The sequence below is a fragment of the Takifugu rubripes genome, chromosome 17 (assembly GCF_901000725.2).
Source record: "Takifugu rubripes chromosome 17, fTakRub1.2, whole genome shotgun sequence".
NCBI lineage: Eukaryota > Metazoa > Chordata > Actinopteri > Tetraodontiformes > Tetraodontidae > Takifugu > Takifugu rubripes.
Window position 1 is genome coordinate 3,892,373 of NC_042301.1, and position 26,537 is coordinate 3,918,909.

General features: G+C 45.8%; 5 protein-coding genes and 1 long non-coding RNA gene across 13 annotated transcripts in view; 1 reads left to right on the top strand and 5 right to left on the bottom strand.

Moving 5' to 3' along the window:
* Nucleotides 1–968: 968 nt before the first annotated feature.
* tekt4 (tektin 4) lies at nucleotides 969–3,513 on the bottom strand. The gene is made up of 7 exons (XM_003972045.3): nucleotides 2,587–3,513; nucleotides 2,237–2,307; nucleotides 2,015–2,158; nucleotides 1,861–1,947; nucleotides 1,656–1,791; nucleotides 1,412–1,566; nucleotides 969–1,348 (listed from the first exon to the last, which is right to left on the bottom strand). The coding sequence occupies exons 1-7, from the start codon at nucleotides 3,112–3,114 to the stop codon at nucleotides 1,135–1,137; spliced, it is 1,335 nt and encodes a 444-aa protein (XP_003972094.2). The 5' UTR covers nucleotides 3,115–3,513; the 3' UTR covers nucleotides 969–1,134.
* Nucleotides 3,514–3,572: 59 nt separating this feature from the next.
* LOC101075540 (NACHT, LRR and PYD domains-containing protein 12-like) lies at nucleotides 3,573–10,550 on the bottom strand. 4 transcript variants are annotated; one of them, XM_029851288.1, is made up of 11 exons: nucleotides 10,475–10,550; nucleotides 9,565–9,723; nucleotides 9,201–9,301; nucleotides 6,973–8,755; nucleotides 6,714–6,887; nucleotides 6,234–6,407; nucleotides 5,974–6,147; nucleotides 5,432–5,605; nucleotides 4,952–5,125; nucleotides 4,514–4,687; nucleotides 3,573–4,104 (listed from the first exon to the last, which is right to left on the bottom strand). In XM_029851288.1, the coding sequence occupies exons 2-11, from the start codon at nucleotides 9,696–9,698 to the stop codon at nucleotides 3,897–3,899; spliced, it is 3,270 nt and encodes a 1,089-aa protein (XP_029707148.1). In that variant the 5' UTR covers nucleotides 9,699–9,723; nucleotides 10,475–10,550; the 3' UTR covers nucleotides 3,573–3,896. The 4 variants fall into 4 exon arrangements, 3 of the variants coding, with proteins under 3 accessions (XP_029707148.1, XP_029707149.1, XP_029707150.1); XR_003891672.1 differs by having other exon boundaries at nucleotides 3,990–4,104; nucleotides 4,245–4,687; XM_029851289.1 differs by lacking the exon at nucleotides 4,514–4,687.
* Nucleotides 10,551–12,154: 1,604 nt separating this feature from the next.
* Nucleotides 12,155–15,042, bottom strand: LOC101075324 (meteorin-like protein). The gene is made up of 5 exons (XM_029850829.1): nucleotides 14,723–15,042; nucleotides 13,923–14,106; nucleotides 13,601–13,838; nucleotides 12,869–12,928; nucleotides 12,155–12,755 (listed from the first exon to the last, which is right to left on the bottom strand). Exons 1-5 carry the CDS (start codon nucleotides 14,815–14,817, stop codon nucleotides 12,445–12,447), a joined length of 888 nt encoding a protein of 295 aa, XP_029706689.1. The 5' UTR covers nucleotides 14,818–15,042; the 3' UTR covers nucleotides 12,155–12,444.
* A 3,312-nt stretch (nucleotides 15,043–18,354) lies between these two features.
* On the bottom strand, nucleotides 18,355–25,687 carry b3gntl1 (UDP-GlcNAc:betaGal beta-1,3-N-acetylglucosaminyltransferase-like 1). Its single transcript, XM_003972043.3, is given in 13 exon segments — nucleotides 18,355–19,027; nucleotides 19,602–19,676; nucleotides 19,801–19,869; nucleotides 19,932–20,067; nucleotides 20,991–21,013; nucleotides 21,015–21,116; nucleotides 21,509–21,604; nucleotides 23,060–23,155; nucleotides 23,814–23,879; nucleotides 24,110–24,174; nucleotides 24,727–24,826; nucleotides 24,908–25,024; nucleotides 25,259–25,687. Coding segments are annotated over 13 exon segments (1,095 nt in total). The 5' UTR covers nucleotides 25,328–25,687; the 3' UTR covers nucleotides 18,355–18,946.
* Nucleotides 24,716–26,537, top strand: part of LOC115253286 (uncharacterized) — a 5,935-nt gene continuing 4,113 nt past the window's right edge. The window contains exon 1 of the long non-coding RNA XR_003891589.1: nucleotides 24,716–24,844. This is a non-coding gene — a long non-coding RNA (uncharacterized lncRNA). The remainder of the gene's footprint in view (nucleotides 24,845–26,537) is intronic.
* Nucleotides 25,730–26,537, bottom strand: part of epn3b (epsin 3b) — an 8,069-nt gene continuing 7,261 nt past the window's right edge. For all 5 annotated transcript variants that reach the window (XM_029850823.1, XM_029850827.1, XM_029850822.1 and 2 more), the window contains exon 10: nucleotides 25,730–26,537. This exon is cut by the window's right edge and continues 1,130 nt beyond it. The gene's annotated coding sequence lies outside the window, so the exon portion shown is untranslated.

Sequence of the window (26,537 nt, forward strand, 5' to 3'; positions counted from 1 at the left end):
ATTGAAGTTTCTTTTGGACTTAGAGGAATAAATGTTGCAAAATTAATATTTGAAAGTAATTACTTGAACATTTTTTAAAGAGATCTATTTCTGTTGACATAACTTTTAACATTTGGTTAAAAAAAATGCATTTACAACACGGTATTAGTACAAATGTTTAAATCAATCTGTGCCCTCTACACCATTTTTATATCAGTTGCTGCTTTAAAATTGTAAATTTCCACTGTGGGATCAATACAACTTTATCTTATCTCTTATTTCAAGTCAAGATTGATGGGGGTTATTTTTTAAATATTAATGTGGGAAAATAACTCTTACAGTGGACACAGAAGTTACTCTTAAGCAAAGCCTCCCATCAGCAGGCTCCAGGAGCCTCCAGGAGGAATGTTGCAGCAGGTCAAGTTCTGCTCCTGGGCAGCCACAACATGATGGGATGTGTGAGTTTAACGTGACAAACAACATCTTTTTGATCTCTTTCTGGCTTTGTCAGATTAAAGTTCCTACAGCAATCAGTGTTATTTGTCTCCTTTTGTGTGCAAATTAGGTCTCAGATGTTTGGAAGACGGGAATGTGTGTTTTTTTTAGACACACACACGCACACACATACACACACATGCACACACACACACTTGGTGTTCCATAAGACGCCTGAACTCTTCACGTGACCGCCAGTTTCATAACATCCTCCGTCGTGGCACCTCCTTATGAGAGGGCAGCACTTTGCAAAAATAGTTGGTGCTTAAATGCCTAAATACTGCTCATAAGATAAATGATATAAAGATATAGATAAATCATCAGCAGCATCACGTTAAATATGAAGCCCATGCCAATAATATTCATCATGATGTAAAATGTATCCCAAATATCGCAGAATTGGCTCTTTAATGATTCTTTTGTAACAGCGCCTGCTGTGACTCAAGTGCGCCCCCTTGTGGTAAGAAATAACACATTACAAAGATAAGATTGAATAAGGTTGAAATGCAGCACAAAACGTCTTTTTTTTTATTGAACTTTCACACAACTCTGAAGAAAACATTAAACATTTTAAGTAAAGGATTGCCAGGACATTTCTGTATTATTCTTATCCTGATATTTCAGACTCTTTATTCTCAACCAGATTTGGAATCACACTCTTCAGTATCCAGACAGCACAGACACGGGCGGGTAGCGCCTGCGCTGAGCCGTGCACTTGTCTCTCTCGATGAAGAGTGAGTGGGTCTTACAGTTGATGTCCTTCTCCAGGGCGACGCGCGACTCCTCCAGGCGACTCAGGGAGCTCCTGGCCTCCCTCAGCTGCTGCTCCAGCGACGCCACTGTGGCCTCGATCTGCCTCACCTCCGCTTCCAGGCTGCACAGGAAGGACATTAATAGAGGAGAAACGGGAAAGAGGAGATACCTGAGGTGCAGATACCTGAGCTGCGCTTGATCTCTGCAGAGCTCCATGTTGGGTCTGAGGGAGCGGAGGTAAAGTCTGGACTGAGCGACTCTCAGCGGGGCCTCTTTGTTGTGAACGGCCTGTTCCAGAGACACAATGTTTGTCTCCTGGTCACCAATCTGCTCCAAAATCTGCACACAGTGACACACAGTCGGAATTAAAACCACCGGCAAATAAACCTCAAGGATGTGTCATAAAAATGCTTCGTCCATCCGTCTACCTGAGCCAGTTTCACCTCCAGCTGAGTCTTGGCCTCCACCAGCTCCTCACAGCGTCGGCTGAAGGCCTGGTCCACTCTGGAGCACTGGACTCTCAGATCCTCTGTGGTGTCCTGCAAGATGCCCTCAGCCAGAGCCCTGACGCCAATAAACGCCATCAGAACCACACAGCAACATTGAAGCCTGGCGCGGCACGTTTGTTCGTACCTGAGACTTTGGGTGGTCTGATGTTCGTGCTGAGCCTTGGACAAGTTGACCTGCGTGAACTCTGCCCAGGATGCGCTGTTGCACAACCTGCAAAAGGACAGAGGTTACACACACTCGTATACACACACACACGCGTGCACACACACAGACTCACTGCTCTTGCATGCTGGCTGAGCCGGGGTGGTGCTGTGTATCCAGGCTCATGTTGCTGTATCCCCCGCCGCGCTCATCCAGGCCGTAGGCCTGCTGCTTATCGGACCAGTCCAGCTCCAACGTCTGCTTGGCCTCTCGGTTCATCCTGACGAGCGTGAAGAAGCAACCGTTGATCGAAAGGACGCGATGTGGCGCGCTCGCCGCACCCGTGTTTGACACTCACGCGATCTGACTGGCGACCTGAGCCGTGGTTCTCTTCAGCAGAGCCTGGACGCTCCGGATCAAGTCCACCTCCTGCGGTCACATGTCAGCGGACCTGGACTTGAATCTTAATACTTTAAGGCTTTATGGATGATCGGACCGTTACATTTTGGACTGTTCATTGTGAAATAGGTCAACTGGAATGGCTTGTGATTTCTTAAAGTTCACTCCTGAACTGTGGAATCCTCTTGGGTCAGAGGTGAAATGTCATCAAGAAACCACAAGCAAGTCTAGAAGTCTTTCCTGGAGGCTCATGCACATCAGAACAAAGTAGCTTCATTCACACAAACCAAGACCGCCATGGGCTCCCACCTTTAACAGCTCGTCCTCCACAGAGTCCCGGACCAGGTCCGCAGGCGGCCTCCTGGTCCTGCAGTTCAGGTTGTCGGTTGCGATGGCGTACGGGATCTGGGTGGCGTCGAGCGCCTTCTCCAGCCTTTTCTTCAGCGCCATCAGCGCGTGCGTGTCGGCCATCAGCTGCTCGATGCTCCGCTGCAGCTCGGACTTCAGGAGGTGGATGTCTTGGAGTCTTGCCCCCAGGTGGCGCGTCCCGTCGGCCTGGCTCTGCTGGGTGTCGGCCTCGCCGTCCTGCTTCAGAGTTTTGGACTCTCTCTGAACGCTGCGGGCCCTCACACGGTGGTCGCAGGCCTGCTGGAGGATGCTGTGGTAGTTGGAGAACCATTCCGCCGGGCTGTATTTAGCGGAGCGGTATCCGACCGTGGCGGTGCCCGCTGACGGTGGCAGGACCTCCGACTGGGCGCGGGGCTCTTTCTCAGGAGCCCCCAGAGCCTTAACTCTGGTGTCATAGCGCGGCCGTGACACTAAAACCTCTGAGCTCATTTTCACGAGTTCGGGAAAACCTCCGTGATCTGAATGAAGGAAGCTTCGGCTGGAGGTCGGTCAGACTAATGTTTGTTTGACGTTGCCTGGTTGCAGCAACTCTGGCTCATTTAACTAAATATCTTTGTGTCTCCGTAGCTGCTCTCCTCCAAACTATTCTATATGTTAATTTAGTGCGTGTGTAATTTCCCCTCATCAGGATTACTATCCAGTTGCGTTATAATCGGAATTAAAATGTGTTTTCTGCCGACAGGTGATGTATGACGTAGGGACAGAGGGCATGCTGGGAGAGTGAGTTCGGAGTTACTGTTGTACCTGTACCGATTGTTATGGTTGTTTTAACCTGAGGTGCAATGTTTCATATACATAACCTGTCAAATAGAAGTGATGCTCACCTCTCCAGAAGTGTCATGTGGGTTCAGACATCACGATTGATCCACTCAAATGCGACACAATTACATAAACTATAAAACACTTGCTTTATTTTCTCTTACCGGTAAAATACACTGATATGCTGATAAAATTAGGCCACAAATATGGAAAAAAAATGACTTTTGCTTAAATGTGCAGAGAGAGGGCAGCTCATTCCACAAGATAAAGTGACTGTGAACAGCCCGATTCATTGCTTCGTGAGGTTTCCACCAACATCGACAGATGAAGGAGGACTTGTGCTGCTGCTTTACACACAAGACTTCCTGATCCATTTCTGATCCCTCACACTTATAAATGTTACTGCTTGATGAGGGGAGAGCAGACAGGTTTGGTCCACATCAGTCAGTGGGCTATATAAACACAAGATCGTCCTCCTCCGTAAAGCTGGCATTCTTTCCATCCTCCTGACCTCTGAACTCTTCCAGCATCTTCAGGTCCGTCTCCTGCAGCCTGTTGTAGCTCAGCACCACTTCCCTCAGATGGGACGGGTCGGTCTTGGACTTCAAGGTTGAGGCCAGAGAGGTGCAACTGTCTCCAGACAGACTACATCCCCTTAATCTGAGTGAAGAATTCAGATTAAAATGCACATAAATCCACTCCTAATCCTCTAATAATCCATTCAGATGTTTTAAGATTATGTCTGGCTTTGAATTAGACACTATTAGACTTCTGTAGTTTTTATTCAAACAGCAAACTACCTCTAAAAGTATGACATGAAGTTCTGCATCAGCATTCATCAGGTTCTATGGTTCTGGGGGGGGGGGGCTGTTAGATCTGCGTCAACAGAAGCACCTGACCTAAGAGTCTCCAGTCGGAATCTTTGCAGGTTCCCGCCTGACAGAGACTTGATTGAATTAGTGTTTATTGTATGGCTACAGTCGTATATCTAAAGGGAACGGGAGGATCCTAATACGAGTCTGCGCTTCAGAGGTCGCCCACAGAGCAAAACAACAAACTGGCGTCTGACCCGAGACTCTCCAGTCGACACTGCGGAGCCCTCAGAAACTCGCACAGCAGCTCCACTCCTGAGTCCTGCAGCCGGTTGTAGCTCAGCTCCAGCTCCTTCAGGTGGGACGGGCTGGACTTCAGCGCCGACGTCAGAGCTGCACAGCTGACCTGGGACAGACTGCAGTGCCTCAACCTGGATGTTGAAGGATTTGCAATCATTCCAGCCACTTTTTACATCCCCTTTGCTATTAATAACAGTTGAACTGAGGACTGCGGTCCCAAAAGAGGATTGTGTTTCTCGGTTTTCCTGAATATACGACAGTCTGCTTCACACTTTGCAATGTTTCACGCATTTTTAATATGAGTCGGGAATCCCTGAAAGTCCTTAGAATGTGCGATGAGTGTATTTTTCAAAAATAAATCAGACTTTAATGTTGCAGCTCAACTGGTGTCTGACCTGAGGATCTCCAGTCGGCACTGTGGGAGCTCCAGAAAACCACAGAGGAGCTCCATTCCTGAGTCCTGCAGCCGGTTGTAGCTCAGCTCCAGCTCCTTCAGGTAGGACGGGCTGGACTTCAGAGCCGACGTCAGAGCTGCACAGCCTATCTTGGACAGGCTGCAGTGCCTCAGCCTGAACACAGAACCCAGGATGGTCGTGTGTTGGAATAAACAGGTTAACCACATTTTTCTGCTTCAACACAGGAAGGAAAAAATGGAGGAAATAAAGCCCCTAAAAATGGAAATGTTGTATTCGCCACACTTATTGCATGGCTGCATATTTACAGTCTTTAACATAACTGCAGATCAAATATAGACGAACTGAAAAAGCTGAACAAGAAATGCAAAATAACCCACTTTCTTAATTGCAATCTAAGAAATTATAACTAAACGATATAAATAAACCCAGCATATGCGATGTGTGAGAGATTCAGCGGACCTGAGACTCTCCAGGCGACACTGTGGAAACTCCAGATAGTCACAGAGCAGCTCCGCTCCAGAGTCCTGCAGCTTGTTGTCGCTCAGCTCCAGCTTCCTCACTCGGGACGGGTTGGACTTCAGGGCCGAAGCCAGAGACGCACAGCTGAGCTGGGACAGGCTGCAGCGCTGCAGTCTGAAGAAAGGACAAATCCTGGAATCTAAGCGATAGGCTACACACACATCCAGGACACATAAAGGGCAACAACTCCACGTCTGACAGCGCTCTCATCATTTCCAGCTTTTTTCTGTGCAGGTCTCTGCAGAATTGGCTTATATTTACTCCGCTGCCTATGGAATGGTCTTTTATTTACTCTTATTTCTAAATAAAGGGGTAAAAAGAGAGTGTCGGAATCTTTGCAGGTTCCCGCCTGACAGAGACTTGATTGAATTAGTGTTTATTGTATGGCTACAGTCGTATATCTAAAGGGAACGGGAGGATCCTAATACGAGTCTGCGCTTCAGAGGTCGCCCACAGAGCAAAACAACAAACTGGCGTCTGACCCGAGACTCTCCAGTCGACACTGCGGAGCCCTGAGAAACTCGCACAGCAGCTCCACTCCTGAGTCCTGCAGCTCATTGTAGCTCAGCTCCAGCTTCCTCAGGTGGGAGGGGTTGGACATCAGCACTGATGTCAGAGACGCACAGCTGACCTGGGACAGCCTACAGCAGCTCAATCTGCTCACAGGAAGAAGCAGATGAGAAGAATCCAGATTCTGGATACTGTCGACTCATCGGTGGGTTTTATGTTTACAGCTCTAAACCTGAGAGTCTCCAGCCGACACTGCGGATTCGCCAGATAATCGCAGAGCAGCTCCACTCCTGAGTCCTCCAGCTCGTTTTCGCTCAGCTTCAGCTCCCTCAGGTGGGACGGGTTGGACCTCAGAGCTGAAGCCAGAGACGCACAGCTGAGCCGGGACAGGCTGCAGTTCCTCAGCCTGTGTCAAGGATACAGATGTTTTGTTTCACTTTATCCGCAGGCCACTTTTAAAACTGCTGGTCCAGATTATCTGCTTCTCAATTATCACAACGCTGATCACAAATTATTAAAACATTCTTCGGCTTGAAATAGGCCAACTGGACTTCACAAGGAAGAGAGTTCTAACGGCCAGGTCAGGTCATATCTTTGACCTAACCTGACCCTCCTGGGGGAACACGGGGTCTTATTTCTGCTGCCTTTTATCAACTGAATCTAAATCACCACGAATGGAACCACGGGTCTCCAGCAAAATACACAAACTGACTCCAGAGTCTCCAGTCGGCAGTTTAGACTCTCCAGTCCAGCACACAGCAGCTTCACTCCTGAATCCTGCAGCTTGTTGACGCTCATCTCCAGCTCCCTCAGATGGGACGGGTTGGACCTCAGGGCCGAGGCTACGACCTCACAGTGAACGTCTGACAGCCGACTGTTGGAGAGCCTGTGAAGACGGAGGAAATCAACGCCCCGCGTGCGACCGTGCAGTCAAGTTTAACTTGAAGTCAGAATCCTCCCTGATAACCTACTTGGCTTTTCTGCAGTTCCTCACAGCGGGAACCAGCCTCTGTCTCCCCCCCATCGACGTGTTGTACTTCTCCGGATTCAGCTCCTCCAGAACTTTCTCTGACATCTGGAGCATGTAGGCCAGAGCAGAACAGTGAACCTCTGTGAGCTTCGTCTCTGATTTATTCTGTGATTTGAGGAACTCCTGGATATCTTGATGTATTGACTGGTCGTTCATCTCCATTAGACAGTGGAAGATGTTGATGCTTCTCTCGGGAGGGATATCAACACTCTTCATCTGCTTCAGGTTAGCGATGGCGTTGGAGATGACTTCTGAGCTGTTGTCTGTAGGGCCGAGTAGGCCTCCCAAGATCCTCTGGTTGGCTTCCAGCGAGAGGCCGTGGAGGAAGCGGACAAACAGGTCCAGGTGACCGTTTTTACTTTCAAAGGATTTCATTATGGCTTCTGTCAGAAACGTATTCAGGTCCGGGACGTGCATGTTGAGAAAATTGTCCAGCACTTGCGTGTTTCTGCTGGTGAAACACTGGAACATGTAGACGGCAGCCAGGAACTCCTGAATGCTCAGATGGACGAAGCAGTAGACCGATTTCTGGAAGATCACGCTCTCCCGTTTGAAGATTTCAGTGCAAACGCCTGAGTAGACCAGCACCTCCTTGGCATCCAGACCACACTGCTCCAAGTCTTCTTGATAGAACACAATGTTTCCATTCTCCAGATGTTCAAAAGCCAGCTGCCCCAGTTTCAGAAGATGCCTCCTGTCAGACTCAGTCAGCTCCTGAGGACTTGCCTCATATTCTCCACCGTACTTCTGTTTCTTCTTGTTAATCTGAACCAGCAGGAAGTATGAGAACATGTCCGTCAGGGTCTTTGGAAGCTCCTCTCTCTCGTCCGTGGAGAACATGTGCTCCAGAACTGTAGCGGTGATCCAGCAGAAGATCGGGACCAGACACATGATGTGGAGGCTCCTGGAGGTCTTGACGTGGGATATAATCCTGTTGCTCAGATCTTCGTCACTGAACCTTATCCGGAAGTACTCCTCCTTCTGGGAGTCGGTGAAGCCTCGCACTTCTGTCACCCTGTCGACCAGCCGTGGAGGAATTCGATCACCTGCCGCAGGTCGGGAGGTGATCCAGACCAGAGCCGACGGAAGTAAGTTCCCCCGGATGAGGTTCGTCAGCAGCAGGTCGACGGACGACTCCTCGGTGACGTCAGACACGACCCGTGAGTTGTTGAAATCCATCTGAAGCCGGCTTTCATCCAGGCCGTCGAAGATGAAGAGGAGTTTACAGGCGGCGAGCGTCTCCGCTGCCATCTCCTGTAAAGATGAATGAAAAACCCAGAGCAGCTCCAGGAGGCTGTAGCGGCCGTCTTTGATCAAGTTCAGCTCCCTGAATGAGAGCGGAACCACCAAGTTGACATCCTGGTTCTCCAGCCCCGCTGCCCAGTCCAGGGTGAACTTTTGCACGGAGAAGGTTTTTCCGATGCCGGCCACGCCGTACATCAGAACCACCCTGATGTACTTCTCTCTTTTAGTCAAGGGTTTAAATATGTCTCCACACTTGATGGGGTTGTGATGGAGGGCGTTCCTCTGGGAGGTGGTCTCCAGCTGCATCACCTCATGTTGAGTATTAACGTCCTCACTCAGTCCGTCTGTGATGTAGAGCTCCGTGAAGATCTTGTTCAGCGGCGTCACCTTACCGTTCTCATATGTACCTTCGGGTACGTGCTGACACCTGGTCTTTAAAGCGTTTTTATGTTCTTCTACAACCCTTTGTAGACTGTCATCTGTAGGGAGGCAACATTTAAACGTGCAGGTAATTCTCAGAACTAAAAAAAAAAAAAAAAGTCTTTTGATTTCATGCCTATAGATAAAGTGTCCCGCTTCCAACACGCGCAGACATTTAAACTAATGGAACCACCACCTTTTATAGCAGATGTTTGATAGACAAAAATAAAACCTGAATCTGAAAGTGTAACTTGAAATAAAGCCTCATCACTCAATTCCTATGATAAAGTTGCAGTAGAGCTAAAAAGGCACAAATCGGAGCCCTGGGAGGACATCTAGTGGTCGAAGTGAGGTAACGCATTATGCGTCCATTAAAAATGAATTGTGAGTTTAAATGCCGTTCTTTCATCAACAGACTTTAATATTTGTGACATGTTTGGAAATTATTCTGGTCTGGGTGTCGGCCTGCTGCCTTGTTCTTATAAATAGGACAAAAGGACTTACCAGAAGTCCTCTGGTTGCAGGTGGAGACTGGCTCCTCTAGGACCTTTAGACACTCACCTCCACTCTCTATCTTGCGACATTTGTGACTCAGATGAATGGCTCTGGTAAAACAAGTAAAATATTTCCGTCAAACATATATGTAATATAGTCAAAAATATATATATATCAGTAAAAGCATCATGTGCCAACTGCAGCTGCTATTGAAGCTGGAAATATGTCAAGTTTAACTGCAACAACTAGGTGAATGGATGGATGGATGGATGGATGGATGGATGGATGGATGGATGGATGGATGGATGGATGGATGGATGGATGGATGGATGGATGTGGCAGCCTTTTGTGGGGTTGCTACTCGGTCACCTACTCTGTGTCTGAAGGTCGAGGTTCACTGAAATCTAGATGTTGGTGTTTGGAGCGGATGCTCGGAGGTGGACGGGGGGACAATAAGGACTGGAGACAGGAGCAGTCCGCCTCTTCCTCCCCACATGCAGCCATCATTGGCAGGTTGTCTTCAGTCTGAGAGCTGAACCATTCCACAAGAGTGAGCTCACAACACAAGAATCAGGAAACGGACTGAGCATACTTTTATCTAGATTCTGACTATCACAGCAGCAAATAAAATGCGTAGGAGGAGTCACACCTAAGTTGCGTTTAAGTTTGCATTCATTAAGATATAGATAAGACTAAGGTCAAAATGCAAATAAAATGCCATTAAATAAAATCGTCCATCACCCTTAAGATCAATTTAAATCAAATAGGTGCAACTCTTGTGCAAGTAGCTATCTGCCATTAATCTACAATGATCCACAATGTTATAATAGAGAGGTCATTTTATTTACAGACTTGCGTGTGTGTATGTATGTATGTACACACACACACAGAGGTAGCAGCAAAAGAGCTTAATCAGGGTGATGTCAGCAGAATTACACCAAGAGCAGCTGACCAATAACAACAAGATGATCATGGCAACACTGTAAACACCGCGCAAGGCTCAAACTAAGTGTACTTTCGTTGTCAACAACAATTAAGAGAAGCCAAATATATGGATAAATAAAGGGGGAAACAGTCTGCAGTCCTGGCTATGGCTAACTTGAACCTGCCTCAACCTCAAAACCGAGTTTCATCCCTCAAACACCCGTTTAAAGGTGTGAGGACCAGACAAAAAGTCGTCACATTGCAGGTGAAATTCACGCGCAAGCGCACACCAACCAAGACCCGAGATGGTCTGAACCCTTTTTCATTTTTCACGTTGATGGTGATGAAAATGCACTCACCCGTGTCCTCATTCACTTTCCCTGCTGCTCTTCCGTCCCACCAAGAAGCGAATTAATAGTTTAGTTTCACCTTCAGCTTCCTTCCTGATTTCAGGTAACCGGTTTACCTGGTCAGGTTTGTTCTGCATCCCCCGCAGCACGCTGCTGCTGATCTTTTGGATTAACAACTGAACTTGACAGCAGGAAGCTGACATTTAATTGGTCAATCTAGCTGACATCTGAAATGATCCCGCATAGAAACATAGTCTAACGCCATAAATCAGAGTTGACGAAAGATAATTGAATCTCTCATTATTTTAAGATGAAATTCTTCCCTTCGTAAATTCATAACTTCATAATAGTGTGCGCAGGGGGGGCTCTGAGGCCGGGCCAACCCTGAATCGTGAATCATTCGTAAAGATCAAGCGCCAATTTTTGGAGGATTACTGTATATCCTGTTTAACTGGCTCTGTGGGACTTTCGTGAATTGACGTTATTCGGTCACGATACAGCATGTCTTAACTTGAGTCATAATCACAAATTAATGCGCATTTAATCTTTTAATTCTTCTGCTCATGTGGCAGATTTCTATAGAATTTTCTCAAAGTAATTCCAACACCCGTAATAACAGCGTTTAGGGTGGGGGAAAAAAAAGGGGGAATATAAACTGGAAAAGAAAATAGGAGTGTAACATAAAGCATCGTGTTATGTTTGTGTACCCTCGCGAATTTAAGCCCGTGCATTAGTAAATACCAGGGGTGGTGAATGCGGGCACGAGCACGCGTGCGTTTTCCCCGAGCTCAGCCGTTCCCTGAACGCACAGCTGTGCTCCTCGCATGCTGCAGCTCAAACTGGTTCCATACCTCCGCCACTCTCACACGGAAAGGTTAACGTTAAGACCCCCTCCCGCAGACGCTTAAGTGTATCCTGAATTAGTGAGGATGCCAAGGCGAGGGGGGGGGGGGGGGGGGGGGGGGTATTGGGTGTTGCCCCGGAGGGTTGGGTTTCTGCCTTTCGCCTGTTTGTGCGTCGGCGGTGTGCAGTACGCGTGAGCTCTGGCCCTAAAACACACACATACAGAGCCGCGAGGGCTGTTATATATAGGTGACCCTCTTGAGTCTTCTCGGTCCATCTTAGACCTCCATTATATTTGGCAACATCTCCGTCCGCCTCTCCTACTTTCTGTGTTGATTGATGTTGGCATCAACACACGCACACCTTTTACACACGCACCTTAACATTCTAGCTCGTTTTTTGTTGATTTGTATTATTTTGACGTTTCTAATTCAAACTGTCTGGAGACTGATTGGTCAGAAGTACCGTACCTGTTTCTGCTGAGAGCCCCCACCATGAAGGATGCACCAGCTTTGTGTGTGTGAGTGTGTGTGTGGGAGAGGACATTCCACAGATTCTCACCCTTCCTCAGGAAAGAGGGAAAGCATCAAAAACAAATGTACAGCTCTCACACACACACACACACACACACACACTGATTCTGCTGTCACTCTTGTAACAAGCCTGTTCTTGATTTTCTCTCCACAAGAAACCAAAAAATCTAAATCAATCCACCAAAGACAAATAAACTAAAATACTAAACAGGTGAGCTGGAGTTTCTTTTTTTCTTTTTAGCTAGGTTTGGTGTTTTCCATCAGTCTAGAGTTATGAAGCCTCCCAGAGAAGAGGAACAGTATGAAGCCATTAGACTGACTCGGTTAATCATTTATTTTCTGGAAATAAAAAGATGCTTGATTGTCATCAGCAAACCACAAACACGCAATAAGACTCACAGAGCTGCAAACTGTTCACTTCTGTCAGAAGACTCCTAATCTTTACAGAAAGCTTTTTACAAAGCATAAAAATATAAAACCGAAATTGTGCAATGGATGATTTAATCTGCAGGAAGCTGCAAACGTTCGTCTCTGTATCCGTTCCTCTCTTTCTCACTTTTTTATTTCCATGAATCCGGACTGTTCGGGGCCAGATGGACGCCGTCAGGCGACTTGACAAGGGTTCGTTCCCTCTCCCTCGGCCCGCCTATACAGCTGCAGGAAGTCCCTGTAGCGGGGAGCGCAGCCGAGCCAGGCTTCTCCAAAATGAATGGAGCCGGTCAGGAGGTACACGTCTGCCTCGGGAGGCGCGCCGCACTGCTTCGGAACGTTGACGCGTCCTCTCCAGCGGCGTCCTCTGGCTGCACCCCAGGCAAACGTGCTGCTCTTCTGCCGGTAGAGCCGGCTCAGACTCACCTCGGCAGAGGCGTAGCCACTGGGACCAGTTACCGCGCCTTCAAAACTGCCAACGCCGGCTGCAGACACACAAACTGTCAGTCAACACAAAGATGGACGCCTGCGTCTGCATGCGTAGACGAGTCGGCGTAAACGTGGATCCCAAAGCTCAAAGATGGATGCGAGTACGTACCGAAATCACTGCTGCACACAGCCAGGAGCACCTCTTCATCTGAGCAGGGTTTACAGGCGACTAAATCAGACACACAAACGCGAGTCTTTACATTTCAAGTCATAAACAAAACACTTTTCATGTTTGCAGGTTTTCTGGGGGGAGATTTAAAGAGCGAAGCAGAGACGTGAATGGAGGAATGTTGATGAGAACAGCAGGTGAGGGGGGGCGCGTAATCACAGAATTACCCTTTGACCCCGTCTGCTATAACAACAGCTATAAAATGTCCAGACACTCAGGACGGGCCTGCGCAGCCTTTCCTGTCTCGTTAGGATAGTGGGCCAGCTTTCCTCGGCACACTCCCATCTCACCCCTCCGACTGCACCCCTCGACTTACGCCGGCGGGCAGCCCAAACTTTCCTGTTTAGGAGGGGTGGTTGATTGACAGTTGAGAGGCGAACGGCTGATTTTTGTGCCTGACCCCAGGGCAGCCTTTTGATTAGCCTGCTCGCTTTGAGAAGAGCTTCAAGGAAGCGGGGGAGGGGAGGGAGGCGCTGCCAAATCAAGACGGCGAGATAAAGAAGTGGCCTCTGTGTTTGCATTGGCTACAACGGACTCGGGCCATAATCTAAAAATCAAAACTCTAAAGGTGGAAATAAACTACTCCTGGATGTGAAACAACACAAACTGACTTTGACCTGGTGGTCAGGCATCATAAATATGAGTAAACTGAAGCTCCGCGCGCTTCCTTACCCGGACCAGAGTTCAGGTACGGGTACATGTGTCCCCCGGGCACCTGCCTGGGCACCAGCCTGGGCACCAGCTCATACTGCAGCGCTGTGATCCTCCGGCTGATGTCCGTCGCAGGGACCGCTTCCACAAACAGGGCCCCGTCCTCCAGGCTGAAGCAGCGCACGGGCGCCCGGGCGTGCTCCTCCGCCCCCAGCAGAAGCGTCAGATCGCCAGCACGCTCCAGATACACGTGAGAACCCTGGACGAGGAGGAAGAAACCAATCTGATGAAGCAAGCTGACCAGCGAACGCCTATTGATGCCCCAGTGCTCGTCTCACTCTACCTGGGAGTGACTGTAGGGTTTGATGCATACGTGCAGACCCGCCCTGTGTGCAGCTGTGGGCGCCGTGTTGGGGCGCAGGTTGACGATGATGGCCCCCGTGGGATAGAGCCACTCTAGAGACCCTTGGGCACAGCGGAGGTAGACCTGCTCCACATCTCTGCGGTGCGACTCGTGGCTCAGGCCGCTGCAGGAAGAATTCAAGGGTTTAAAAACAGCTGCTTACTTTAAAAAAGGGGCGAAATTCCGTCAGGTTCCAACCAACATGTGGAAGAGATTTAATGATAGTGCGGTTGTGACGAAGACCAACCCTGCGCAGCTGTCTGCCAACAAATCTTTCACCCTGGACAGATGTGGTGGCTTTGTCTCTGATGTGCATGTGCAGCGGTAACACCAGGAACTAATTTGGATCATTAACTCATTACCCGTTGAAGGCGGGCAAACTTTACAACAACATGTGAAGTCAAATTTTATGACTCGGTCCTGATAAGCTATTTACTCTAGATAGGAACTGGACCAAAGACATTCCAGTTGTCACGCTTGCAAAGTCTTACTGGGAGAGCCTTTTATGTATTGCAAGACTTCGCGGTAAATCAAAGCAATAAAAGCAGATAAAAAATAATATATAACTAGTGACCGCAAACAATAGCACAAAGAGACGTCTGTTAAACATTAACCAAAATGCACAAATAACCCCGAATGGAGATCAGAATCTGCTGAAAGAGCTCGAGCTAAAGTTCAAATTAAATAAATAAATAAATAAATAAAGCTCCTTGTTACTGATAACTGCTCCTCATCCTCACCTTCCTCGCCAGTTGCAATGGTCACTGGAGTACTGGGCCGCGGCTACGCACAGGAGAACCGCCGTAATCCAGAGCTCAGCGCACGGTGGGAGCATTGTGTGCGTGCCCGGCGGGTTGGGGTTCGGGGTCCGGACCCCGGCGCGGCCAGACTTCGCTGCTCCGAATCTCTGGAAACCGTAAAGACTCGCCCCGAACTTAGCTCCAAGCGTTCGGACTACATGTTGCGATGACGACGGCGGCTGCAACTCAAGACACAACCACGCGCTCGCCACTCTCCTCCAGGTAATACGTGCCGTGCGCGCGCGGTGCGGGACAGGAAACTTTTATAAGCCTGGGCTCGCGTGAGCTCCGCCCATTCTCAACGAGTGCGCGTGCCAGTAGTAGAGTCGAACCGAGCAACACGCGAGCTCTCGCTGCAAACCACGCCCACACTCCCAGGCCGCAACGGGCCATACGTCATTGGAGTCGTCGTTCAGCTGGACGGGCCTCGTGATAGGCTACTGTGGCCCGATTAATGAAAAGCATATGTGGGGAAATAGGAAACAAAGAGAGAATTTGATGCCGGAAAAACCGGTCTGGGCCAGAATAGGTTAAAACGTTTATTGCCGATCGTTTTCCACACAATATTTCTCTTTTTTATATCAGCTGCCACCGACAGCCTGTGTGTGATGATGCGTTCACGGCCAGATGGATCTCATTCCCTCAGACGGGAACACACGCAGAACGCCGGACAAGCAGAGCCATATCACAATTCCCTGGAACAATCAGGAAAAAGTTCTGTATTCCGAGATTCTGACGGTGATGACAATTGCAGGACACATTCCGTGCTCCCTTCACAGTCCGACTGCCTCAACACAATAAAATTGTTCTTCAGAAAAAGTCGCAAATGTGGTCTAAACGTCTGATTCGTTCTTTTTCCCGTGAGAAAACAGTCGGAACACAGAGTTTATTACTGAGTCGTCACATTCCCCCGCACAGCCAAAGCTATGTCACGCATTTCGAGAAATACCAAAACAACGCGCCATAACACACACACACCCACCCACACACGCACGCACGCACGCACGCACGCCATCCGTTAAGTAAACTTGTGCAACTGTCACTTTTAGCTTTAAAACTTGCTTTTAAATGAGTATTTTTCTCCTACATAATGCAACCAAAGATCGTATATATTAATTGAAAAAAGCTGTCAAAACTGTCATACTTATGAGGTGTCATTCACCTTTCTGTGGATATGTTGTCAATTAAACTCATAATCTTAGAGAACATTCACTTTAAAAATGACAACTAAACCTCCAGCACAGGGATTATTTTCACAAACAGAATTTGCTCTTTATAAATCAAATCCAGTTTGTTTGACAGAAGCAGCTGAGAACAAACTGTTTAACATCCCTCACTTAGATATCCCCAAAATCACCCAGAATACACCCAAAATCCTTTTCATCACCTCGATTTTCAAGGATTAAACCAATTAAATAAAAAAGAGGATGTTTTATAAACTGTTGTGCTGACAAATTCTGCGTGAAGGACGCTTCATTATATTCAAACGAGGAAAAAAGAAAAGCCTCTTTGATGGATATGGAGGCTGTAGAAGGAGTGTGACTGGAGTCTAAACTTGTCACCACGGGGCAAGAAGTCTGAGCTGCTGATGTGCCGTTTGACCCGGTGTATTCCTTCACCATGTGAAGTATTTACAGAACAGCTCAGCCTCTGACCTGCTCCCCTCACCCCTCCAACATCACCTGGCTCTCCTCAGTGAGTTTGACAGGGGGGGACACTTTGTCTGTCCACACACTCCTCCCTTAACCACACACACACATTACATTTTCTCAGATTTCAGACCTTGATTTCTTCAGGGCTCTCCGCCCCCCCATATTTGCTCGTAAGCAAACTGAGAAGCCCCGAGCTGAATCTCTCACAAGCTCAAGTGTTCTTCTCAAGGGTAGCGTGAAAGCAATGCGGAAGGACAGAGAACAGCATCAGTCATTCAGCCTGCAACAGACTGACAACTTCATACCGGAGTGAGAAAACTGCCATGAAGTAACAGCTTAACTCGTGAGTTAAGAACTGTGCACGTCCAACACAACCCTGCACACGATGCATATCGAGAACGAGAAGAATAATGTTGCATATTTGAGCGATCAAAAGCAGGCTACACCTGTTAAAAGGATACATGATGGTCACAACTTGGCACTTCAAAACAGCATAATCAAGCCATTAAGGTTACATTTTTTGTACCTAATTGTATCTAAGAAAGCTTGGATACATTTTGAAACTATCATATTGTATTGATGTGTGTAGCAATTTTGTGTATCTGTTACTGTCATATATCGCATTATACACATACACACACACAGCGTGTTGGGCTGATACATTTTAAAGTCTGTAAAAACAGACTTTTCCAGGAATGTGGTGCCGCCACAGATGGGTAAAAGTGTTCAACCTCTGCCGGCTTTCTTCACCCAAACACATCGTTTTTATCTTCCTCTTATCAGAGAGCATGTGGCAGTGTGTGTTTGTTTTTACAGATTTATTTGATGAGGGAGGGTATGTGGAGCCTGAAGTCATTTGATGCGTGTGTGTGTGTGTGTGTTTTATCAGGTCTGATGTCTGTGGAGAGTTGAAGCATAAACACCAAGTTAATCTCTGTTTACTCTCTTTCTGGGACCGTATAATAGATTCTCCATTAGAGCTCACTCTGCTCATCAACCCGGCGCTCCATCAAGAGGAATGGTGGGTAAAGAAGGCGGAGTCAGAATGCCGTCTAACCTTAAGAGGGCTATTTTTTTTACTTTCAGCAACACATATTTGTTCCAATAAATACAGTCAATAGATTGTATTCATATGCAGCTTTTTCACTGGCTGGAAGTCTGTATTTACACACTGATGTCAAAAATTAACTTTCAGGGTGACTCACGCTTATTAGGAATAACCAGCCACCCCTATTCATACGCAGGACTATCTTGCTCAAGGACACTTCAACATGTAGACTGAAGGGCTTCAGGGTTAAACCGATGACCTTCGTATCACTAAAGGGACCAATTTTCCCACAGTCACTAAATGCCTCCATTAAGAGTCTGACATGCATAAATATGAGTAAGAAATCACTACTTTGTTCTCATAAGGCTCATTCAGACAAGCAATCCTGCGACTGGTCAACTGGTTTATAGTCTCACTACAAGATCCTGTGGGCAGGATTACAGTAAAACCAACCACGCCACCAACCCAGGAAACACCGCAGGAGATTTTGTGGAAAAAAGGTCTGTTTACCTTTGTGCAGGAAAAACTCCACGCTCTGTGAGGTAAAATAAACCTTTTGGTGAGTATTTATATAATAGAACTATGCTCTCTTAAAGGGGTTATTGTTCTTTAGGTTTCGTAAGAGGGCCCAGGAAAGCAACACAAACGTGCAGGATCCATGTTTGTGTATTTGTAGCAGATGTAAGCCTGCGTCTGATTTTATGTGGTTGCACCAGAGGAAACTCTGGGCAAACCTGAGATTATAACACACACCACACTTTATAAGATGAATCTGCTGCGATGATGTCCTAATACCAGAGTCCACATGGGATTACTCAACAAAACACCACCGGGAAGCACCTGGAGTTCCCCCTGCCATCTCGTACACATTGAACAGTTGGATAATTTAAGATTTAATACTACAGGAAGAGGATTACAGCTCCGAATTAATTTGAGCGAAACGAACAAGCTGGTTTGTCAATACAGCCTCGGGATGGACAAAAACGAAACCAAACTGTGCGTTAAAAGTAACCGAGGACATGAATCAGACCCTACGATGTGAAATCGCAACTTTCTAGATGACTTTCTGAGTTTCTCACATTACTGAGGGGGATTTTTTGCTCAATTTGTAACAATGTTGCTCAGTTTGCTGAGGTCTGAGGCCATTTGTGTGCGTTGCCACAGTGTTTCTCTCAGGTTGGGATACGGACATTTCAACACATCAAATTTTTTCTTTTTCAGAAATTCCCGTTGCCCAACAAGAATTTTCCTCCAGAGAGAAGCAACAAGGCTGTGCTTTGTTTTTAAACGTGTTTTGACTCCATGTTTTGTTGATCAGAGTTTGTGCTCGCCCGATTTCTACCTTGAGACACAAATCAAGGTCGGGTTGCTGTGTTGTGAGTCGCCCTTTGCTCCTCGCTGCAGCTTCACAGCAACAACAGCCACTATGGGGCCATTTCTTTCTTTCTTCTTCACCTGGAGCAGTCAGTTGAAATGGAAGTAATCGCTTCCTTCCTTCAGATTCAGGGAGTCCAGGTTTTCCTCCAGAATGCCTCCTGTCATGTCCTGCAAGTACAAAATCTAAAATTAAAAGACTATCAAACATAAACAGTCCTGGTGGTTTGTCTTTTAATCCGTGTTAATGTTCCCCTGCTGTGTTTTTAAGGTAAAGATCCAGGTGTTTGGATAAGATTTTGTCTGTGTGTCAGTGTGAATTAGAAAGAGAGTCAATGATTAAGCCCAGCTTTCCTTGTTCTATAATTCTCATAATTGCGTAATTAGTGGCCCCCGAAGGTGGAGCCATTGTGGAGTTAATAGCCGCACCTGGAAGAATGAAGACAAAAACTACTTTTGTAATTCAGCATTGAGTCGGCTGCGAGTGTCTGTAGGGATTATTGTCCATCCACCAAATAAAGGAATGGACACTGTCAAAGAAACTGACCGCAGGCCAAACAATCTGATGTTTACTCAAGCACCATGTGATCAGGGTGCTGTCTCTGCCCATTTCCTGGCCAGCTTCTGCAAGTGAGTGTGTGTGCCGGACACACACGGTCATTATGCCGTGAGTTTAGATTACAGACTTGAGGAACGGAGGTCAGAAGCTGCAAACACAGGACACACGAGCACATTTTCTGCTCACCAGCTTGACACAGATGATGAGAGGGGCTGAGGCAGCTTTGTAGTGCAGGATCGGTATCTTTGGCTTGGGTCTTTGCTGGAAGGGACATCAGTGTTGAACAAAAGGAGAATAAACATGCGTCACAGTCTGGATGCTGCCTCATAGAAATCAAAGCTAACCATTGAGTGTTCAGGTGATCATCTTTAGTGATCAAACTCACTTTAGATTCTTCATGTGTATAAAAACCTTTCCGGATCTTGTTCTCATCGACATCACAGAAAGCTCGGACCTAAGAAAGAAGAAATTGGTAGGAAACTAAAAAATTAAACTCACACATTATAAGTAACTTACCTTCTTCTGATTGGCTGGACTGAGGGATCTGTACAGCTTACGACCCTGCTTCCCAGCATTCCATATGGTAAAGTTCTCCCAGTGACTGAGAACTCTCTCCTGTAAGAAGTCCACTCGTAATTTCCAAATGGTTTCCCTTGAGTCAACAGATGATTAAAGAAGTACAGTATGTCAGTCTCAGTCATGACTACACAGGACCAAACCAATTAACAGATCCAGACCCCAACAACTTAGTTGTGTGCCTATATCAGAGCTGTGAGATTGAAAGGCCTTCTATCTGATAAAACCTTAATCTCAGAGACTTCCTGTTCTCATGTTAACAGACTTCTGTGTGTGTGTGCGTGTGTATTAGAGTGAGAGAGTGAGAGAGGGGCAGAAACAAACATGGCTTCTTTTGATGGCAGTGAGGAAAGACAAATGTGAAATGGTCATCCAACTATAGATAAAGAAATAATAAATGTAGATGTTTATGACTGGTGAAGGAGTCTGTCAAGACAGCAAATAACTGAGCAGTTGACAGAAAGAAGGAAAGGAGGAGAGTGCACAGACACGCACACGCACACAAACTAATTGACCTTGACAGCGGTGTCACATCCGTCACACACGTACTTCTACAGGATCTCTGGGAGGAAGCTCACAGACATTCACAGCTCCTCACCTTAACCCTCATAACTAAATCCTAACCACAACCCTAATTTAGAATCAATCTGAACCTGAAATGTCCTCACTTCAAGTGAAATTCAGTGGTCAGTATGTAGCATGCAAGGACACACACACAGCTGAAAAATGTGTGTGCACGCATGCCTGTGTGTGTATAAATCCCATGTGATAACGTGAGATGCTAGTGAACAGCTGTGAGTAGGTGGATGTTCTCCATGTTGTCTGTCAGACGACACCTTATTTATAGGTCCGTGTACATGCGTACATGGTATATACATGCAATTATCTATACTTTTGTATTCGTATAATGTCTTACTCTATTAGCAGATTGTGGGTCTAATTGATTTAATGCTTGTGTCTAGTGAAAATGCCATCACAAAGTAAATGATAGGGACTGACTCGGATACGGAGTGTGTGGTTGCCTTCTTCGTGGTAACGGTACACAAGCAGGCACTGGTCAACCCTGAACACCCCCCCTCCTTGACGAATACTCTGGTAGAAGAAGAGCAAGTCTTCTGGGACTCCCTGCATGGGAAGAGGAAGACAATGGTCGGTGATGCATGTTGGTAAATGCGTTACACTGCTGAACATTGACCCAATACACTGGGTGCTGCTTGCACAACCGCACAGAGATACAATAAAATCCCTTGCGCGGGGTGTGGCCCCTCGCATACCGTCCGTTTTGTGCCTGCAGAGATGCGCTCTTCAAACAGGGCCAGAAGACTCATTCTAAAGCTAATCTGATCTCGGGTAGTTGTAGACTTTAGTTAAATATGCGCTGCTGAAAACTGGAGATCTAATGTTAGGACAGCGAGCCTCGAGGGGGAAGAACCAACTCATCCTGGGGTCCAATCTGGTGTTCTTCCTTTTCAGAGCAGTGTCAATACATTGGGAATTATTTCTGTATGAACGTTTACCTTGCCTCCCTCGTCAAATGGTCCAACTTCCAAGAACCAGCTCCTGGAGCAGAACCATGTCGGCATGATGACTGTGGGCCCGTGAGAAGTGTATATCTAAGACACAGTGACAAAGAAGGGGAAAACATATAAAACAAACCCAGTGATCAAGTCAAAAACATGTTGTGTTTTATTTCTATGTGTGCCTGCATGTGCAAGAGTGTGTGACTCTTCTTAGCAAGAGAAAACTCTGATGCATAGCTGAGATTCATTAGGTATTACAAATAGTCAGGATGAATAAGTAAATTGTGAAAAACATCTGGATTCAGCTGGGTGAACAGCTGGACAGAATCTAGTGTGTGAGTGTGTGTGTTTGTCCTCCCTTCTGTTGTAATATTGCAACATTTCGCAGATGTAAACTGCGGCCAACGGGATGAAAAAGTGGAATAAAAATGAGTTCTGGGAAAATGGAGGACACCAAGGGGGAGAGGACGACGGTGGTTGTAAGGAGTTGGTGGGGCACAGCCAGGTTTGGGACAACCATAGCTAACACGTCACAGATGACCGCTCTGGTTCCAGCTTCAGTCTATATATAATTGTGATAAACTGACATTTGAGGATCACAAAAGAGAGAATAAAAATGTGCAGAACCGGTATATGAGCTAATTGTCATGCTCTACGAAACCTGATATCATATGAATAACCTGGTACGCCCACTTGGCGTGTGTGTGTGTGTGTGTGTAAGGGTAAGTCACGGCTCTTTTGTACCCCGCATGACAGTGTTTTGTTCATTGCAGTAATTACAGCAAATATTTACACTGTTAAAAGAAACAGTTGTCTTAAATGACCGCTTAAAATTCCTACATGAGGTTAAGATGAAGTTACATTTAGGTTGAAATCCCAGCTCACAGACATACAGATCCGCGACGTTTCGGTTTGGTGTGTTTATGCTTTTGGAGAGCTGTAGTGAGACACTGGTTGAAAAATTAAGTGAAGACTGTGGAAACCTCTGGGAATGAAATGTCCTGGTAGAGAGTCTTTATTGCTGACACGGCCCAAGCAGGAGAACATTTTCCACAAGCTCTTCAGACTCTCCCATTTGTCACATGTGCTCAGTGTGAACCTGTTCTCACCTGAACATGGACAAAGTGCTGAAGTTAATGGGGTTCAGTGGCCTTTAATAATGACTTTCCCTTCCACTTGTCTGTCCAATTTGGAGAACAGCAGGCTGAATTAATTTGACTCATTAGAATCATCATTAAAGTGTGATCGACTCACTCTAACAATGATGATGATGATGTGTTCCCTTAACTGTTTTGAGCAGTGCTGATATGTAATCCACAGACATTTTCCACCGTCAGTTGTTTCCACCAACAACACTGTGACCCCTTTCCTGTAGTGAGACATTCACAGTCAGGCGGGTCAGGGTGGGTTTGCCGTGTGCTGCATGCACTCCTCTGACATATTTCCGTAGAAACTGCAGACAGCAGGTATGGCTTCCTGTTTCTGTGAGCCCCGTGCTGCCGCCTGGTACGTGACCTCTCCCACAAACCCACCGCTGCGCGTGTTTACCTGGGAGATGAGCTGATCCTGACCGATCGTGTTGATCCAGCGAGTGTAGCGTTCTGTAGATCCTTCCGGAATCCTCTGAATTTTACAGCCGATTAGCTACGGTGAAACCACACGGATCAGGGACGTATCTAATGAACTTTTCAAACAAATTGTTCAAACATTGGCGTCTCTCCTTTGTTTCAATATATTTAAGGCAAAAAGAAAAATAACAAAGGAGAAAAGGAGCGTATGAAGCACATGAGGCAGCAGAGAATCACTTTAAAAAAAAAACCAGAATCATAAAATAACAAGGGGTTGTTTGTGTAAGGCGGCAAGTCTGCTGTCTCCATGCTTGTCTCCCTCACTTCCCTTAAACATGTGACCTTTGACCTCTAACTCAACATGTCACAGAAAGTGTCAACACCGGAAAATCACACTGTTCTACATGCCAACTCCCTGACAGGACACACGTTGACAGACACACACACAGCCAAAACATTTTTATTTTTAATTTTGAGGGTGGGGGAATGATCAGAGGTCTTGAAAACACAATCTAAAATTCGAATTTAATAATCAACAATACTTCAGGTGAAGGAGATCCAACAGTGGGACATTTACAAATACCGAATGCAAAACATTTGTTTTTCTTTGCTTCCAAATGACTTGATCACCAAATAGTGTTGTCATTTTTAAAAATCTTAACTAAAGCAGCTAAATGATAACATTAGAATAATGGAAAGTTCGACAGCATACAAATATTCGAGAGGGGACTTACAGAGTTTGGATGGAGGACAGATGCTTCGTACTGAAGACGAACCCTTTCAGGCAACATGACGTCATCCTGTAAATATAATGTGAACCACATATGACTCAACAAACTGCAGCTACTGATAATTATCATTGACCAGGTTTTAAATAATGCATAAATAATTACACGAAACAAGTGACAGAAACTGTAGAACCGTACGATTGAGGAAAAACCAAAGCTTATAAAATTGCTTTTGACATGGTCCGTTATGGAAGACATCTGGACAGGGAAATCAAAAAAAGCTGTGTAAAACACACACTCACCGCATCCTGAAAGCACAGGTATCGTCCACGGCTCTGAGATACCGCCTGATTCTTAGCGTATCCCACTAAGAAACAGGCAAAGTGCTTATAAATTCAATTGCCATCATAATCTCATTCAACACAAAAATAGGGTGGTATTATTTTCAAAATGTCTGAAAATTCTTTATGAACATAAAATAATAATCATTATTAAAACAAGCTAATTAGCTTATTAATATGTTTACTATTTCGAAGTAGCATATTACTTTTATTTGGCTGTAAAATACTTTAAAGTGCACTTCAGCAGTGTTCATTGTTGTAACTTCTTGCAGCATCTGTAACAATCATGGCCAAGAACTGTGCTGGCACACAAAGTTTTTAATTTACCAGCTTGAAAGAAAGACCAAGATAGCCACCCAACTGAGAGGAACTCAGATCCGCTGCTCTACAGCACTGAGAGGAGACAGTTGAGGTGCCTCAAACATTTGGTTGCGGTTATCTTATCATATTTGGCTATGCAAAGATTTTTCTTTAAGATAATTGCAAAGATGGCTGCAGGCGAAGCTAGTAATTACAGCTTAAACTGTGTGTTTTAAAACACTTTTGGTCCACATGATCATTTTCCAAGATATATTCACCTCCTCTAGGATGTGCGGATTTGTGGCCAGACATCACTACCGATATGCCTCTGCCCTCCAGCCTTTCCCTCCATCCTTCCACTGATGCCCTGGAGTCATCCTGGTGGGAGAACATACGGTAGGTGGACGTGAGCTTTGGTGAATTACTTCCTTGTTTCGGTACCTGCAAAAACAGACTCACGGTGCTGGCGTCATCAAACACAGAGAGCTGCATCGTTCCAGTAAAATCCTGCTGCATTATTGCCTGTAGACATTCATCCAGCCAACAGGCGGCATTATAGACTGGCATGATGATACTCTGGACAGACAAACAGACAGTAATTATTAGATGCACACTCATTTAATGGTCAAGACGCATATTTCTGCTGGGATAAGTGAAAAATGACTAAAGGAAACAAATAATTCCATCATTTCCCTGTCGTTGAAGCAAAGCATTTACTATGCATTCATCGTTTTCTTTAGCGAATAGGTCATTAAAAATGATTTAGTAATTTATGACGAGACACCACCGACGAGATCTTTGTTCACCCACCACGTCCACTTCTATTCGGCTCTCTTCGTTCGTGGTTCGGAGACGCTTTGGTGGGTTCATTTCATCCATTGGGAAGGCTGACACCGCCAGTGTTGTCCAAAAATAAAGCAGTTTTAAAATTACAGCCGAAAACCGAGTATTGATGGTTGCCCGGAAGAAGAATTCGTCGCTAACTTGCTACTTTCCTCGTCCTGCACGTAAAAAACTGTTTTTCGTGACACATTTTTGGTAAATAACTTTTTAGACATTTATAAACAAGAAGTGCAATGTGAGCACATTAGATGTTGTTGTTTTTTTAAGTCTAGGGTTTGTTAAACGTATCAGAGAACACGAATGCAACAACTTCCGGAAACAATGCAGAACGGGTTCCTATTGGATAGTGAAGAAAACGGACACACAAGTGATTGGTTAAAACTACCTGTCAGTCATGTGACGTCACAGCGTCGACGTTCAGCCAGAGACGTTACAGTTCGACAAAAGAGCTTTTATTTGGTACGTTTACATATTTCGGACCATACTGTGTGTAAATGTGAATTGTTTAATAATCTATTATCAAAATACATTTGAAAGGAAAAATAACATCAAATGTGGTGAGAGAGGAAAATAATATTAACAAGGGATAACAGTATAAATTAAATTCTGAGTCCTCACATTTTCTTTCCTCTTGAATTTTGAGATCTGTACAATAAGTAGGAATTTTGCAGTTTGTAATCCTTGTTTCCATTTCCCCCTTCTGCCGTCTGTTTAACTTTGCATGCTGTATCTTCAGGAGGTGTGTAAGCCTCAGGGCTGCTGGAGGATAATTGTGTGATCTGGACTAGCGTCACACTTTTATAGACACTATACTGAAAAAAACCCCCAAAACTAATACCCAACAATCAATAAGGGATGAAAAGAAAACGTCCACGGACTTTATCAACAGTTTAATTGCTGCCATCTAGCGGTCAGATGGAGCAACTGCTAACTGCCTTCCAGCAGCCCTGTATCAAGTTTGTCTGAATGAACAGCGACATATATAAGGTCAGTGAAATATAACAGTTCCTTTTCTTAGTCTAACGACATCTTTGAGAGGTCAGCTCCATAGTAAATGATAGAGGCAGGGATTGAATACAGAATCAGGTAATCTTCCTCAGGATTAGTAGAGAGTAAAAAGAGAGAGAGAGTAAAGAGAATGTATGCAGAGAATGAGAGGAAAAAACTGAATAATAAGCACCCTGTAGAAAAGATGTCAGCCAAGACTCGAAGTGGAACATAGAAGAAAAGTTGTGGCTCCTTATCT

Excerpts from the sequence above, each read along its gene's own strand:
- LOC101075324 (XM_029850829.1), bottom strand. The coding sequence starts at position 14,817 with ATGCTCCCACCGTGCGCTGAGCTCTGGATTACGGCGGTTCTCCTGTGC. Across the intron at positions 13,839-13,922 it reads AACCCTACAGTCACTCCCAG|GGTTCTCACGTGTATCTGGA; the intron begins GTAGAGTGAGAC and ends CTCCTCGTCCAG. Across the intron at positions 12,929-13,600 it reads GTACCTGAACTCTGGTCCGG|TCGCCTGTAAACCCTGCTCA; the intron begins GTAAGGAAGCGC and ends TGTCTGATTTAG.
- LOC101075540 (XM_029851288.1), bottom strand. The coding sequence starts at position 9,698 with ATGATGGCTGCATGTGGGGAGGAAGAGGCGGACTGCTCCTGTCTCCAG. Across the intron at positions 5,126-5,431 it reads TGTCGCCTGGAGAGTCTCAG|GCTGAGGCACTGCAGCCTGT; the intron begins GTCCGCTGAATC and ends TTCTGTGTTCAG. Across the intron at positions 4,688-4,951 it reads TGCCGACTGGAGATCCTCAG|GTTGAGGCACTGCAGTCTGT; the intron begins GTCAGACACCAG and ends TTCAACATCCAG.
- tekt4 (XM_003972045.3), bottom strand. The coding sequence starts at position 3,114 with ATGAGCTCAGAGGTTTTAGTGTCACGGCCGCGCTATGACACCAGAGTT. Across the intron at positions 1,792-1,860 it reads CAGACCACCCAAAGTCTCAG|GGCTCTGGCTGAGGGCATCT; the intron begins GTACGAACAAAC and ends TATTGGCGTCAG. Across the intron at positions 1,567-1,655 it reads TGGAGGTGAAACTGGCTCAG|ATTTTGGAGCAGATTGGTGA; the intron begins GTAGACGGATGG and ends CACTGTGTGCAG.